Source organism: Nansenia antarctica, assembly GCF_963989245.1.
Source record: "Nansenia antarctica genome assembly, chromosome: 10".
Classification (NCBI taxonomy): Eukaryota; Metazoa; Chordata; class Actinopteri; order Argentiniformes; family Microstomatidae; genus Nansenia; species Nansenia antarctica.
Window position 1 is genome coordinate 4317021 of NC_137680.1, and position 16619 is coordinate 4333639.

General features: G+C 43.3%; 2 protein-coding genes across 2 annotated transcripts in view; both read left to right on the forward strand.

Moving 5' to 3' along the window:
* Positions 1-3877, forward strand: part of g6fl (g6f-like) — a gene marked incomplete at both ends in the record, with an annotated part of 10374 nt that extends 6497 nt beyond the window's left edge. Inside the window, 4 exons of the mRNA XM_080540529.1 lie at positions 2513-2662; positions 2988-3061; positions 3335-3361; positions 3827-3877. Of these exons, the coding sequence (XP_080396655.1) occupies positions 2513-2662; positions 2988-3061; positions 3335-3361; positions 3827-3877 (302 nt within the window). The remainder of the gene's footprint in view (positions 1-2512; positions 2663-2987; positions 3062-3334; positions 3362-3826) is intronic.
* A 1166-nt stretch (positions 3878-5043) lies between these two features.
* Positions 5044-16543, forward strand: abhd16a (abhydrolase domain containing 16A, phospholipase; the record flags this gene model as incomplete). Its single annotated transcript, XM_080540335.1, has 20 exons — positions 5044-5157; positions 5577-5633; positions 5809-5875; positions 6264-6350; positions 6721-6806; positions 6900-6973; positions 7384-7491; positions 8704-8818; positions 9434-9535; positions 9644-9707; positions 10078-10127; positions 11015-11138; positions 11864-11968; positions 12304-12367; positions 12761-12817; positions 12958-13020; positions 13171-13247; positions 13855-13953; positions 14914-14960; positions 15744-16543. 20 exons carry the CDS (start codon positions 5044-5046, stop codon positions 15825-15827), a joined length of 1644 nt encoding a protein of 547 aa, XP_080396461.1. The 3' UTR covers positions 15828-16543.
* Between the last annotated feature and the right edge of the window lie 76 nt (positions 16544-16619).

Below are 16619 nucleotides of genomic sequence, written 5' to 3' on the forward strand. Positions count from 1 at the left end.
TCATTAAGCTCTGCATCTGCTGTCTGATTATATCCATGATGCAACGTCGTTCCGGTCTTGAGGAAGTGGCTGATTTGCAGGGCACTCAAGCATTTCCAAGGTCTGTCGGTCTGCAACTCAGCCAACCTCCTCCTCCTCCTCCTCCTCTTCCTCCTCCTCTTCCACAATCACACAGATACAAATCACTCTCCTGTAGATGAGGAGGAAGCACAAGAAAGGAAGTGGTAGTAGTGTACTGATGAAATGAGGGAGAGATGGAGGGAGATGGGAGAGGAGAGGAAAGAGGAAGGATGCGCAAGGAAAGTAGTGATGGTATTTATGCTTCGCTTCACTGCACCCAATTATCATAATTCATGCGTTCACACTGGCATGGAGAACAGTGCAGGTCAGTCCAGGAGGTCAACTCTCCTGCACCACACTCTTCCATTATCGTCCTCAGCACCCCCCTCCAACCGATCAATTACACCTCACACAGCACATAATGATTGATTATATTGAAGCGTGCTGAAAGTCAGTCGTGACAGGACAGGTAAGGGGAAGTCTGAAGGCCAAAGCTTTAACCCTAACCCCAGTATTGTGTGAGTAGCCCATGAGTAGCCTATTTGCTAACACACATTTTTGCTATTGCATAGTCATAACAACCCAACATTAACTAGCTAACTTAACAAGTGCTGGAGATAAAAACCTGACACTGCAGTTACAGAAACTACAAGCCAAGCTTATAAACCCCTCAAAAAAAGTTCTGAAACATTATTTTGGTTGATTATTGCTCCCCTTTAATAATACCAATTGGTATTGTATTTTATATCGTTGGAAATCCTGATTAGTCACCTTTACAACGAGGTACAACTTGTGAGGATCATGCAATCATGGAATGAGCAACACAGCTAAAACGTGTGGGTAGCGGCCCAAACATATTTGCCAAAATCCCCTGCAATATTCTTCTGTTGGTATTCACTCTCGTTTTGAGCTTAAAATACAATACCAATTGGTGTTATTAAAGGGGAGGAAGAATCGACTGAAATGATGTTTCCAAACTTTTTTTGTTTAGTTCTAGTCAATTTCTTTGTCTTTCCAACGTTTTTTTTTTTTTTTCATATTTATTGTTGTTATCGTTGGGTGAGGCCTTTCAAAATAACAACCCAGCTGTAGAGCATTTTAATTGCTAGGTTCTGAAAGAAGAAAAACATGTATTTTATTGAACTCTAATCTTTTGGATAAATTCAGTTTGTTCATAGGTTTGTCTGCGAGGTAGACTTTTTCCCTGCTTCTAACGCAGGTACAGTTGTCACCGTGGTAACTAACACCTCCTACACATCTCCTCACCTCACCACATGCAAACAAACCAGACTCGCCGCCCTCTCTTTCTACACAAGGATCATTTGACGAGGATGAGTTAATCACATGCGCATAATATGTACATATGTGATGTACTCTTATCGTGATGCTTTAAAACAAAACTAGAAGACAGAAAAAGGCTATGACACACAGGATTATAACCATGTTTCGGAGTTTAGAACAGGTGCAATTATCTAGACAAAGTTGTGTAGGGGGAAGTTATGCAACATCCCTTATGTGATGTTTTTCATCTGAGATTTTGTATTCTTATTACAAAATGTCTTATTTCTTATTATATAGGCAAGGCAAGTTTATTTGTATAGCACATTTCATACAACAGGGGCAATTCAAAGTGCTACATACAACAGGGGCAATATAGTACAGTATCTATACTATGATCATATCTACCTTCATCTTTCTTCACAAGAAACATTTGAAATATAAAATAACTAATGAGTACATAGTGAGAGGTAACCTCTCTATAGGCCTATGCATCAGATCACATCATTATTTGATCTACATCTCAATTCGGTTGCTGTGGCTGTCGTCGCAGTAGTCACTCTCTGTTGATTCTTTTGAAATTCTGTTGAATGTGGGTAGCTTTAGTAAATGCAGTCCACTTGTTGCTCGGTAGGATACATTGTTAACTCTCAGACTCTTTAAAATACAGTATATTTTTCAGAGGGAATAAAGACAGATCTGTATTGTACAGTTCCTGTGTCTCACAGATAGAGGTTTGCTGAGCCACCTGAGACCATGAACACCCAAAGATACAAAAGTCCTCTCGCATTTTGGGCCTTAAATGGCTTCCTTCATCTACTTATATTCTTTCCTTCAAGGCCACTGGTTTTCAATATGACAATATGAATATTTCAATATGACCAATAAGACCTATCGAACCATTTCAATTATCACTGGCCAATGTGGAAATAATAAACCTTGTGCTTCTGTGTACTGACTGCTGAGACAAAACCTCTGTGTAGAACAAAAACACGAGAGCTCACAAGAGACAAGTGGGGGCCCTGTAGACCTCAATTAAACAGCAGGTTTGCCCTCTGCTGGGGAACAGATGACACTGCACTAACAACCTGTACTTACTGGATCATTTATACACATGTTGAATTACACTATTCATGTTAGTTCCCACTGCTTTTTCTTTTTCTTTCTCAACTAGAGAGCACCAGTCCACCCCCTCCTCCCTCCACCCCCTCCTTCCTTCCCTCCCATCTTCCCTCCCTGTATGCCTTATTACTCCTCCTGGTGCCCCTGGTTGCCGCGGTTGCCGGTGTGTTACTATGGAGACAGGGACACATCTCTCGCCGCGGTGAGTCTTCCGGCGTGTTTCTTTTTTGACATCTATCTCTTCAGTGTTCTCTCCATCTTTGGATCTGTCAACTCCAGTTGAGTGACCTGGGGCATGACATACTATGAGATCAATGTAATGAATCTGACCTCACACTCACTGTGTGTGTGTGTGTGTGTGTGTGTGTGCGTGTGTGTGTGTGTGCGTGTGTGTGTGTGTGTGTCTGTGTGTGTGTGTGTGTGTGTGTGTGTGTGTGTGTGTGTGTGTGTGTGTGTGTGTGTGCGTGCGTGCGTGCGTGTGTGTGTGTGTGTGTGTGTGCCTGCCTGCGGTACCTGTCTTTCCACAGGTATTGAACAGTCTCTCTCTCACTACTCGGGGGAAGTGGAGAACATCTATGAGAATCCTGAGGATGTCAGACAGGTGATGGATTCATATGTTCTCAATGTCTCAATACTCTCTGATGACAATCCCTCCTCCTCTCCTCCTCTCCTCCTCCCTTCCTCTGTCCCTCCACTCCACCTCATCTCCTCCCTCTCTTTTCTTTAGCCTTTCTGTCCCTCTCCCCTTTTCTATTCTGCCTCCCCTCTCCCTCCTCCTCCTTTTCTTTTGGTCTCTCTTTCTCTCTCTCTCTCTCTCTCAGTGTTTGTTTATTAAACCTGTTCTCTCTCTCTTCTTGTCCTCTCTCTTCTGCAGACTTCTCCCCAGGGCTCAGTGTACATGGTGAGTTATTATGCTCTCCCCATCCCAGACGTGTGTGTGTGAGTGTGAGTGTGTGTGAGTGTGTGTGTGTGTGTGTGTGTGTGTGTTTGTGTGTGTGTTTGTGTGCGCGCAGGAATGTGTGTTTGTGTGTGTGTGTGTGTGTGTGTGTGTTATTACAAAGACTCTCTCTCCCTTGACTGTCAGCAGATATGTCTTCCTACACCCAACCCCACCCTCCCACCCTCCCACCCACCCCCCGCCCCCCACCCTCCCATCCCATCAGTCACCCCACCCTCAGATAACCGGCGGGTGTCGGTTCTTAACTGTCAGCCTTACATTAGTGATATTAACAAATCAGTCGCATCACACCCTGGACAGACATAAATCTGGCCTCACCACCACGGCTCTGCCTCTACATCCTGCTCCTTCCCCTCCCTCATTACCTTCTCTTCTCTCTCCTTCTCTTCTCTCTCCTTCTCTCCTCAGGACCTGAAGCCTAGAGAGGAGGATGATGTCTATAAAGAGTTGGATCAGTAAGGAAAAGAACATTGTGTCACCTGCGTGTGTGTGTGTGTGTGTGTGTGTGTGTGTTTGTGTTTGTGTGTGCGTTTACCGTTCTGTCACTATTTCCCATCTGCCCCTTGACTGGTTGGCCCTTTCACCCCCACCAATCACATAGTTCTGAGCATCACACGTGTGTGTGTGTGTGTGTGTGTGTGTGTGTGTGTATAATGTGTGTGTTTCAGAAAAGAAGACCACTGCTGATGACCTGCTGATTAACATGTCAAGGTTTTCCAGCAACATCTTGAGACGAGATTCTCTCACCTCTGGTCAATGTACCCGGGGCATAGCAGCTTTGTGGATTTAAAGTCAAAGTGACATAGCTTGATGCAGGACTATGATTTGTTCTCTTTCAAACTCCCTGGAAAACCTTCACTCTGTTCCCTGCACCTCTTTATCGAACAATAAACGGAATATAATAAATTGTTAAAAGATCTGCTAGGATCCTGATGAGGGTGCGCAAATATGATCACATCACCCCCATCCTCAAATCACTTCACTGGCTCCCCGTCTCCCTCAGAATCGAATTCAAGGTCTCCCTCCTCACCCACCAGTGCATTCATGGAACTGCCCCCCCCCCCCCCCCCCTACCTCAAGGAACTCCTCCATACCCCTCAGACCTCCTCACGCACGCTCCGTTCTACTGCCACCAACCTCCTGAAGACCCCCAGGACCAAGCTCCGCACCATGGGAGATCGGGCCTTCTGCTCGGCTGCTCCCAGGCTGTGGAATGCTCTCCCTGACCACCTCAGGGCACCACAGTCTGTGGATGCTTTTAAACGAGGCCTTAAAACCCACCTTTTTAATAGAGCCTTTTTTTTTGCCTTTTAATTGAAAATGTTTATTGTTTTATCTTCCTGTTTTTAATTGTAGCACTCTGAGATTTCCTATGTAAAGTGCTTTTATAAATAAAATGTATTATTATTATTATTATTATTATTATTATTATATTAAACGGAATATAATAAATTGTTCAAAAAGATTTTGTAATTTATGTGAATTTATTTCCCTTTATTATTAGTCTGTACAATACAATAAAAACGATTACGTCAAATATTCCATGACTCCGAACTCCTTTATGCATTACGGAACGGTAAGAGCCGTTCGTCTCGGCTTCCGTAGCTACCCTATACGGAGGAAGAATGGCTGCCGGCTGGATGTGGCTTCGTTGTCTGTTCGGGCCTCGTCTGCAGCGAGTGCACCGGTCCCCTGGTTCCCCTGAGCCCCCCAGGCCCGAGGGCAGGCCCGGCAGGAGGGTACGGTACCGGGTCATATTGTGCATGTTTTTAATGTTTTTAATGTTACCAAACAGACATCTCAGGAATAAGATGTGTGTGTGTGTTACCCTTAGCGTTTATCGCTCGCGCTCAGGTTCCGGAAGTGTCAGTGCATGTGTGTGTTTTGGAATCGCAATTGCAGGCAGGGAATGACAGAGGTGAAATGTGCATGAGTAGTTTGACATCTGACTAATCTACTTTCACATAATATTATACCTTCATATTTTTTGGTGCACTGTGTCAAATGAGCTAGTTTCAGCCTACTGTTCTGTTGTGGGTTGGATAGCTAAGTATGCCAAAATATGTATATTTCTATATATATACATGTATATATGTGTGTATATATATGTTCTATGTATCTATATACATAAATATGTATACTCGTTTCTACCCCCTAGGGATGGACTTACCAAGCCAAGAGTCTGGAGAAACACCCCGACAGCATCCTGGGTTGGGTTAGTGAAACTGTTACAATAACAAGTGTTTGTTGTTTTTGATTTTTTTTTGTTTAACACTGGAGCTTGATAGATGGCAAATGGACACACTGACTTTCTCAAAATCAGTTTTGAGATGTAGCTAATAATGTTGTGTGTGTGTGTGTGTGTGTGTGTGTGTGTGATCTCTCTCCAGGCGTCAGCGCTGTGGTCTATATCTTACTACAGCTCCCCACTCCTCCTCTGCTATCTCTATAGGAAAGGTGTGTGTGTCTACTCACCCACTGACGCTGGCCTATGGCCTATCATTGATGACAGTATGTTACCGTACATGTGGGAAAACTAGGGTTAGGGTTAGGTGCTACGTCGACTTGGTACATGCTGGCATGTCTAACCCTACCCCTACCCCTAACCGTAGCACCTAACCCTAACCCTAGTTTTCCCACATGTACCGTATTCCCACATGTACCGTAACATATATATATATTCATGCAGTAATGCTATTACAATGTACCGTTATATAGCCCCTAACTCTATATGGTTGCACAGCCTTGGGTAGTCGCTATGTATGCAGTGGTGCATGCATAGGTAGTTGTGAGTGTTTTTGTGTGTGTGTGCGGTCTAACTGTTGATCTGTGTGTTGTGTGTCAGGGTACATTTGCAGTAGTAAGCTGGTTCCCTGCAGCCAGTATTTGGGGACCGTGCTGGTCTGTCTACTGGGAGTGGCTTGCTTGAGAGGTGAGACAATTAGGCCTTAATGCTGTCTGGGTCATTACATTTTGAATGGATACTCTTAAATAAATAAATGTCTAGTCAAGTCTCCATATGCTGCTCTGCATCTGCTGTTGTTGCACACTTGTGGGATAAAGACACTGTTGTGACTGCAACACATAGTCAGTGTGCTGCAACCAGGTGCACTAACTACACCCTTGAGGCTTGCTATAAACTCTCTCTCTCTCTCTCTGTCTCTCTGTCTCTCTATCTCTCTCTCTCTCTCTCTCTCTCTCTGTCTCTCTCTCTTTCTCTTTCTTCTCTCTCTGTCTCTCTCTCTTTCTTCTCTCTCTTTCTCTTTCTTCCCTCTCTCTCTCTCTCTCTCTCTCTCTCTCAGGCTTGGGTCGCTGGAGAAACTCTGAGTATCTGCAATTCCTCAGCATTCTGGAGGAGACCACGAAGAACCATACACCTAGCAACAAGGTGACGCAGCGACATCACCATGGTACCCGTTTGGCAACAGGCCTGTTTGGCCTCTCTGGCTCTTCTTACTGACTTGGTGTTTTCTCTCTGTAGAAGAAACTGAGGAGCTACGACTTTGACTTCTCTCACTGGCCTGTAGACTTCAGTTGGAACGAAGTCAGCAATCCGTGAGTGTGTGTGTGTGTGTGTGTGTGTGTGTGTTTCAGTAATACTCTGGTAAAGTAGAACTGACACCCAAACAAACCTGCAGTGCTATAACACTGACATGTACCGTAGATGGATTTATAATATCCTCTTAGAAAAATATTATTTCATATTCATACTTATTTAGCTTTTCCAATCATCCCAGAAATGGAGACAGCAGGTTCGATTTATATTAAGTTTGTTAAGTTAAGCCACAATACTTTAAACGGCGACGATGGTTCTAACAATTATTTTGATGACGATCGACTGACTGTGTGTGTCGCTTGGTGGTGGTATTGTGTTTTTCATTCAGAAGAATTGAAAGGTTATACAGGTGGTGGTGTGGGTCCTCCTTACCTTACAACTCAGTGTGCGTTTGTGAATGTCTTGACAGGAAGCTGTCGAAGGCAGGCGTCTCTCTGCTGAAGCCTGAGCCCAGACTGAGAGGGGCAGCAGACAACATCCTCAGCACAGTACGAACTCTACCATGCCACATCATCAGGTATGACACCAAACACACTACAGTCGCACTACAGATACTACTTACACTACAGTAATGTAATATGGAGTGTCCATGTCCTTTTTCAGCTGCTCTCTCAAGTTTCAAGCTCATTGTTTCCATCCCGTTATACGAGAGTAAAACTCGTACGCTTAAATTACACATCCGACCTTACCTCAGCGGTGTGCGTGTGCATGGCGGAACTTTTGCTGGACTTTTTTGCGACGTTGAACCTACTGGTCGCGTGTTTTTCTTACGGCTCTAGTGCGTGTCTACCGTGTAGCTGCTACAGTCAGCCCTATCTTTGTATATTGAGTTTGCCTCAAATGCCTTGTCGTTCCATTTCACTTCATTATAAACTGTTCTGGGTTCAGTCTGCTGCTGTCATCCATCCTTAATGAGCGATTAGAAAAGTGAAACGTAGCAGGACACAGTTGCGTGCACACACACACATACACATACACACACACACACACACATACACACACACACACACACGTACACACGTGCACACACACACACACACACACACACCACACGCACGCATGCACGCATGCACACACACACACACACACACACACACACACACATAGAGAGACGCAGAGAGACAGAGATGGTAGGGTAGAGGAAGATAATCATTAGATGTTGATGCTAGAAGAACGCACCAAGATGACGATACATAGAAACCTCGTCTTTCACAGTCGAGTTTTGGGTTAATTAAAATCTCTCCCTCAAACTGATTTGATGCCCTTCCTTCACCTGATGTTCTTTTAACTTATTAACATAATATAATTATAGTGAGGTTGCTGCTTTGAAACAGATAGCGGAAGTGTTGATTTAAAAAAATAAATCTATATACATATTTACAGATGTAGACATTGAAAATGTTGCTGGTAGATCATTTTCACGTCGGCCTCACACACTGAAAAAAGGCGACAGTCCGACTCGATAGCGAGCGAGCAGTAGGGCGTCAGCATATTTGTCTTAGTTATAAGACACATAAGGCCTTTTAATTGTCTTAATGAATATGAATATTCTCCTCTTAATAGTGGCAAACTATAATCAAAGCTGCTGATTCACTATTTTCTCCTCCTCTCTTTCTCTCCCTCTCTTTCTCCTCCCCTCTTTTTCCTCCCCTCTTTCTCTCCCTCTCTTTCTCCTCCCCCCTTTCTCCTCCTCTCTTTCTCCTCCTCTCCTCCTCTCCTCTCTCTCCAGTTTTCTAATCACCCACTCGTTTGGGAGGAGGATGCTGTACCCTGGCTCCGTGGGTTTACTGCAGAAGGCCATGAGACCCATGTTACAACAGGGCCAGGCGAGGCTTATCGAGGAGGTGATACATTTTAAATGCTTTATTTATGTCCACATACATGTACAATATCTAAAGGACATAAATTCTATCTGTGCATTTTGACATTATGGAAACAGTCAGTTAAAGTAGTGCTGAGCCAACAACCAGTTATGCCTACACACAGGATGTTATTCACACCAGATGATACCAGTGGGTTGACAGATCCAGTATCAATACTGTAAAACAGACAGTATCCAGCTCATGGGTACAAGAAGCACCGCCTTCTCCATATTGAGCGGCTACCAATAACAGCGGATACTGAGCAATACTTTGCTAACTGTTTGGCCCTTCTCTTAGGTAGACCAGCCATTTGAAGAGGCCTCTAACAACAAACTTATGAACATGGCCCAGGCTGCCAAATATGAAAACTAAAAGTTGACATCTGTAACCCAGTTGTGATATGGCCTGCTCCAGCTGTTGGTATTTCAAGATTTTGGTTGAAAAGGCTTCCTCTAGGCTATGGTCAAAGGTGCAGCCAACTTCTAGAATAAGCACCTCTAACTCTAAATAAGCACTCACACACACACAGACACACACACTCTTTCATCAGTCTCTATTCTAGTGTATCTAATGTTGGTCCCTCCTGTCTGTGTGTAGTTTGAGGGCCAGAGGAACAAGTTGGTGGCGTGTGACGGGAACGAAATAGACACCATGTTTGTGGATCACCGGGGGGGCGGAGGACAGAGCGGCCAGACTCTGGTAAGGCTCTAAACTTACCTACGTCGCTCTCGGAACCAGAAGAACGACATTACCCATGGTTCTTTGCGGTCTACTTTATATATCTTATCTCATTGTTTTCTGCTGTAGGTCATCTGCTGCGAGGGGAACGCAGGCTTCTATGAGGTGGGCTGTATGAACACTCCATTAGAAGGTAAGGAGCCTGTTTGAATAACAGACAACACAAGCTATCTTCCGCCGTAGATTGAAAACCCATCTCTTCAGGCTACATTTTTACTAACCCGCCTAAAGACCTCTTCATCCCCACTACCCCCCAGTGCAGTTTCTTTACTGTAAATAAAATAAAAAATATATAAATATATATATCACCCCTGGTCATAGCATGATGACTGATGGATAGATGATTCACTTACTTAATCAAATGTATTTGTTGTAAGTCGCTTTGGATAAAGGTGTCTGCTAAACCAAACAAACAAAAAAAGTACAACATAAATACATGTAATATGTGGTTACAGACCACTAAATGATAACCACCTGTGGTTGTTTGTCGGTCTATGCTGCAGGTGGATACTCTGTACTCGGCTGGAACCATCCTGGCTTTGCAGGAAGTACGGTAAGCAGCCGTGTACAGGAAGTCTTGCTTGTGATGATTGTGATGTATAGTTGTTTTACTTAGAGATTTATAAGTGATTGATTGATTGATTGATTGATTGAGAATGTTTATTTTGGTCCCTTTTTTATTTATTTTTTACTTATACAATTCATAATACAGATATTTAAAAAATGTACACAGTCACAATGCGTAACACCAGGACCAAAAAGGTGTAGGCTGAAGCCATGGCTTATTGCGCCTACCCTTTTTACATGTATGGTTTTTCCCCATGAGTACATAATCAAAACATTTAAACTTTTATAAACAACATTTCACTTACGCATCTTAACAGAAAACTCAAAAGTACCAAACAAAAAAACGATATTAATGCGCCTTAATTAAGTCACTCTGGATAAGAGCCTCTTCTAAATAACTTTGCGCCAGTTTCATAGACAACGCTTAAGCCCAATCCTAGACTAAAAAGAATCTCAATCAATGGAGATTTTTACATTGAAAGTGTGATTTAGTCCAGGACTAGGCTTAAGCCTTGTCTGTGAAACCGGCCCATTGTGTTTGAATTCTACCCGCCCCCCCCCGCCATTCAGCTATAAAGTCATTACAATGCTGCTCAATAGTATGTGAATACGGCAAGTGGAAAATCTGGTTTGGCTAGAGCTTATCCTAGAGTCTGTAGATGGTAGTCCAGGTACACAGTTGCTATTACCTTGTGCTCGTGAATGTGAACCTGTCCCTTAATCTGCCCTTAAATGGAAGTACTGTTGTTGGAAAAAATGTCTGTTCTCCCCCTCCCACTCTCTCACTCTCTCGCTCTCTCTTTCTCTCTCCCCCCCTCCCCCTCCCACTCTCTCCCTCTCCCTCTCTCCCCCTCCCACTCTCTCTCCTCTCAGGGAGTACCCTTCCCCCAGAACGAGGCCAATGCCATGGACGTGGTGATCCAGTTTGCGGTGCACAAACTGGGATTCGAGCTAACTGATATAGTGGTGTACGCCTGGTCCATAGGGGGATTCACAGGTATGGACTCTAGTCTCACATACAGACAGCAGGGTTCCCACGGGTCCTTGAAATCCTTGAAAGTTAGTGAATTTGAGAAAAGAAAATCAAGGTCTTGAAAGTTTTTGAAAATTGACATGGGTCATTGAAAGTGCTTGAATTCCACTCTCTCTCTCTCTCTCTCTCTCTCTCTCTCTCTCTCTCAAAAAATATATATATTCAAAAATGTTTTACTTAGCTCGTCAACTAGTAAATAAGTCTCTGTCTGTATTGCTTAATTTTACACATATTTCACAATATATTGTTTTGCTGGGCTGTGGTAGAGAAGGCAAGAGACCATCTAGTGTTCACACATTCAAGCCTCTCTTTTTAATTGTTGTCTGTGAGCGGAGAGTTCCTATTATATAAATTCTCATCTAGATCTGTCTCAAACTATGCTGTCAGTGTGTTGGGTCTTTGAATTGGAGGGAATTAACCTCTTAAGTCTTGAAAGTCCTTGAAAGGTGCTTGAATTTGATGTTTCAGAAGATGTGGGAACCCTGACAGACAGAGAAGGGGATGTGATTCTGTTCAGTCCAACGCCTGTCCCTAATGTCTGTGGCAACACTAACGGCCCGACACTATTACCCCATGTTCACCCGTTCACCCACTTTTTCTCTCTGTTTAATCTTTCTCTCTCTCCTCCCATTCTCTCTCTTTCTCTACCCCTGTTTAACCTCTCTCACTCCTCCCATCCTGTCTCTCAGCGAGCTGGGCGGTGATGTCATACCCAGAAATCCAAGCGTTGGTGTTGGACGCCTCCTTTGATGACCTGCTGCCCCTAGCCCTCAAGGTCATGCCCGACAGCTGGAGTGAGTCAATCCAACTTTATTTGTGTAACAAATGTACACACACACACATAGAGAACACACACACACACACACACACACATAGAGAACACACACACACACACACACACACACACATAGAGAACACACACACACACACACACACATAGCAGATTGACTGTGCTGCTTTACAGGACAAATACATAAAAACAAAGGGATTCATTAAAAACACAAGATATAAAAAAGCAAAGGAGAATAATCAAATGAATAAACAATGATCAATAGAGGGGTCTCAAGGGTCAATGTATGTGTATATTAGTAGGTCTGTGTGCTGAATTGTTTTGACTGGGTGTTTTCAGGACCGCTGGTGACACACACAGTTCGACAGTACATGAACCTCAACAACGCAGACCAGCTGTGCAAGTGAGAGCGACATTTTCTCACACACACACACACACACACACTCTTTTCTTAGGTAAAAGTATGTACCGTACCTTATATAAGTAAATTATATTTTCATGTTGTAAAGTGTTTTTTGCCATAATCTCTACATTTCATCTTGCTCGAGGCCTTAAAACCCACCTTTTTAATAGAGCCTTTTTTTTGCCTTTTAATTGAAAATGTTTGTTTTATCTTCCTGTTTTTAATTGTAGCACTCTGAGATTTCTTATGTAAAGTTCTTTTATAACTAAAATGTGTTATTATTATTATTATTATTGCTCTGATCTAGCTCTGAGTATATTCTCTCTCTCTCTCTCTCTCTCTCTCCCCCCCTCCTTCCCCAACATGAATAACGTTCCACCTACTCTCCATCAGGTACCAGGGACCAGTGCTTCTAATTAGAAGAACCAAAGATGAGATCATCACTACCACGTGAGTCATTGTTATTAGAACACTTGAGTATTCAGCACCGTGAGTTCACACCGGCGTGGCCAGTAACCAGCTCCACTACCTGGTGTCTGTGAGTCCCTCTCTGAATGGCTGTGTGTGTGTGTGTGTGCGCTGTGTTGTAGGGGTCCAGAAGACATCATGTCCAACAGAGGCAACGACCTCCTGCTCAAACTGCTCCAATTCAGGTCTGTTGTTCTCCATGTTCCATTAGTCTCAGGGTGTGTCACAATAGAGACTATGACATCATTATTACCATTAGTAGAGCTTTACGTAGACTCATTCGGTTGGTCTAGGATGTCTTCCTCCCTTCTGAGATGTCATTTCCTGTCTCACAGGTACCCCAAGGTCATGACAGATGATGGGATCAGGGCGGTCAGACATTGGCTCGGCGCCTCCAACCACTTAGAAGAAAGTAAGAGAACGGGTCCGCCTGCCATCTCTCTCTGTCCTCAGTGTGCAGTAGTTCTGAGCTTAGAATTATAAGGTTCTATCTCCATTTTTGTCAAAATTGTTTTTTTTACATAATCTGATCCATTAGGTGTTTATTAATGCCTGTGTGGTGTTATTTTTTAAAATGTTGACATTTTTGAGTTAGTAATTCATAAAATACAAAGGTTCCATCTCACAAAACATAATGGAATGTAAAAACGTTGACGCTCAATATCTCTGAACGACCCTAAACGGAGATAGAACCTTATCATTCTAAGCTCACGAGTTGTTAATTGTGTGCGTGCGTTTATGTTATGTTGATCTCGGTCTCCACGTTGTCTGTGTACAGTAGGTGTTAACCGGACAACCTGTGTGGATGATGATGATGATGATGATTATGATTTATTTATTACACTCTACATCCCCTCTACACCCCTGTACAGTTTCCCAGCCCCGAGCATAGATAATTTTTTCCTGCTATGATTGATGGATAGATGATTCACTTACTTAGTCAAATGTACTTGTAAGTCACTTTGGATAAAGGCGTCTGCTAATTGCACCAAAATCTAAATGTAAATGTGTCTCCACAGCATCTGTCTACAGTAGCTATGAGGTGGATGATGACTGGTGTGTGTCTGTACTGCAGTCCTATCAGACAGAAGGAGACGTGTTCTTCCCCTGGAGCGTCGGTAAGATCCTCAAATAATAACGTGAATACATCCTAGCTAGCGGTAGACATAGTATATGAGATTAAACATTCAAACACTGTAATGTCTACACCGTGACTAACAATTTAGATAAGATTAGATTCAACTTTATTGTCATTGCAGAGTACAAGACAGTACAAGACAACGAAATGCAGTTCAGCGATCTAACCAGAAGTGCAAATAGTGATATAAAACATGGTAGTGATAGGTACAGTATGGCAAGTACGGTAGTTAGAGGGGTAGCTGTGGTGCAGGAGGTAGAGACGGCGTCTAACGATCGCAAGGTTGGCAGATTGGCGGTCCGAGCCCCGGCTGGCCACATGTCGAAGTGTCCTCGGGCATGACACTGAAACCCAAACTGCTCCCAATGAGCAGGCCGGCGCCTTGCATGGTAGCTTGCAGCCATTGGTGTGTGAATTGGTGAATGAGAGGCCATTGTAAAGCGCTTTGGAATGAGGCGTTATATAAGTCAGTACAGATCAGTACAGTCAGTCAGTACAGATGCATGGCAGTAAGCTATGTACATTACGGTGTATACAGGTGTATAAATTAGAATTAGCGTGTTTTGGCATGAGAATTGTTTGGGCAGTGTGAGACTGTAGGTGAGAGCATGACACAGGTCAGAAGCATGAGAGTTGGCGACCCCGGTGTGTGTAACACCATCTTCAGAGCCAAATCGTGAGCTTAGAATTATAAGGTTCTATCTCTGTTTAGGGTGTTGTTTTGTGAGATGGAACCTTTGTATTTTATGAATTACTAACTAAAAAAATTCAACATTTTAAAAATAACACCACACAGGCATTAATAAACACCTAATGGATCAGATGATGTAAAAAACTAAATGTTGACCAAAAATGGAGATAGAACCTTATAATTCTAACGTCACGAAATGTCTACCTCCAGAGTGTTTCCTATTGGTTGTTAATCCTGGTGTTTCCTCAGGTGAGGATATGACACTGGAGGGAAGGCGGCAGCTGGCACTTTTCTTGGTGAGGAACAGCGTTATTATCTACCCTTCTCTCTCTATCCTCCCTCAGTCATGGCTTGTTTCTTTTATTTCAATCTTAAAACCCATCACCCGAAGACACCTGTCTTCTCTATAACTGTTCTTTCTAAAGTCTACGTGTCCTCTGTCCCTCCTTTCCTCTATCCCTCCTTTCCTCTGGTTTCAAGCATGGTTTCCCTGTCTCTCTGCATGGCTCACCTCTCCTTTCTTTATGCACACCTCCAATTCCTTCCAACCTTCCTTCCTTTCTCTCTCCCTCTCTCTGTCTAACTCATGGTTGTTAACTCCCCATTACTGTGCCGGAGGAACCACATTTAAGGTTGCCATAGTAACCGAGGATCACCTATGCCCCTCGGCAGTAATGTGTTTCACTTAGCTCTGTTTATTGAAGTCATTTACCACTGAATGAGAGCTGCTGCCCCCCATCAATTTACCAAGCGCCAATGCCGCTCCTTATTCTGCCAGGGTGAAGTCTGCTAAATTAGGTTTGAGTTCCCTCAATGGAAACAGTACGGAGGGGCAAAAGCCTCGAAGCCAAACGGACCAAAGCCAAATTGAATCCATAACTTTGCATGTACTGAATACATTATCTTTAAACTTTTTTTTTTTTTTTCTCTCTCTCTCTCTCTCTCTCTCTCTCTCTCTCTCTCTCTCTCTCTCTCTCTCTCTCTCTCTCTCTCCCCCTCTCTCTCTCCCCCTCTCTCTCTCCCCCTCTCTCTCTCCCCCTCCCTCTCTCTCTCTCTCCCCCTCCCTCTCTCTCTCTCAGGCACGGAAGTACATGCGGAACTTTGAGACAACGCACTGCACTCCTCTCCCCTTCTCGGAGTTCCAAACCCCCTGGAGACTGTAAGAAAGAAAGGATGGATTGATGGATAGAGAAAGAAAGAGAGGCCAGCGGAGGAGGTGAAGAGGCTCCACATACCATGGGAGGGGGGGTGATAGTTGTCAGAAATAGAATTTCAAAGCATGGAGTGAATGTCTTATCTGTCATATTGTATAGGAAGAGTTAATAACATGTTTCTGTTGTTGTGTAGAGCGCCGGCACAGTGGTTTTGTTCAGATCTCTACGCTGCCGTCCTCAGTAAAGCCTCTGGGCCCTCAATACTTTAAATTGCATCCCTCTTTGTTGAGGTTACTGTTAGTCATTGCACTAGAAACGATGAACTTACAAACTATTCCTTTCACCTATTTTTAGATCAGTGACTTGTGGTACTAAGAAAAGATGCGTTTTTCAAAGTAACTGAACAAAGGCCTCCCTCTCTCTCTCTTATCTCCCCCCCCCCCCTCCTTCCACTTCTCTTCCTTTGGCTGTATTTTTAAAATGTAATACCCAGTAGTCAAGACAACAAGCAAGTTATTCCAGCAATGTACAATAATATAAACATGAATGAGAAATTGGCATCCTTATTAAAGATATACTTTTTACAAATGCAGCCCAAATCTTCCTTCTAGGAAGCGCTTATCTTTTTTCACTTTCGTGTTTAATTTACGTGGACACTTAGAGAAAAACAAAAGTTGTGTCCTGAAAATGCTCTAAATGTTATATTAAATATGCTGAATAAAATGTTGTGGAAAAAGGGATTTAACTCATTTTTGTAGTTAGTTTTTTCCCCCTCAAGCAAGCAACACATCATTAACAGCA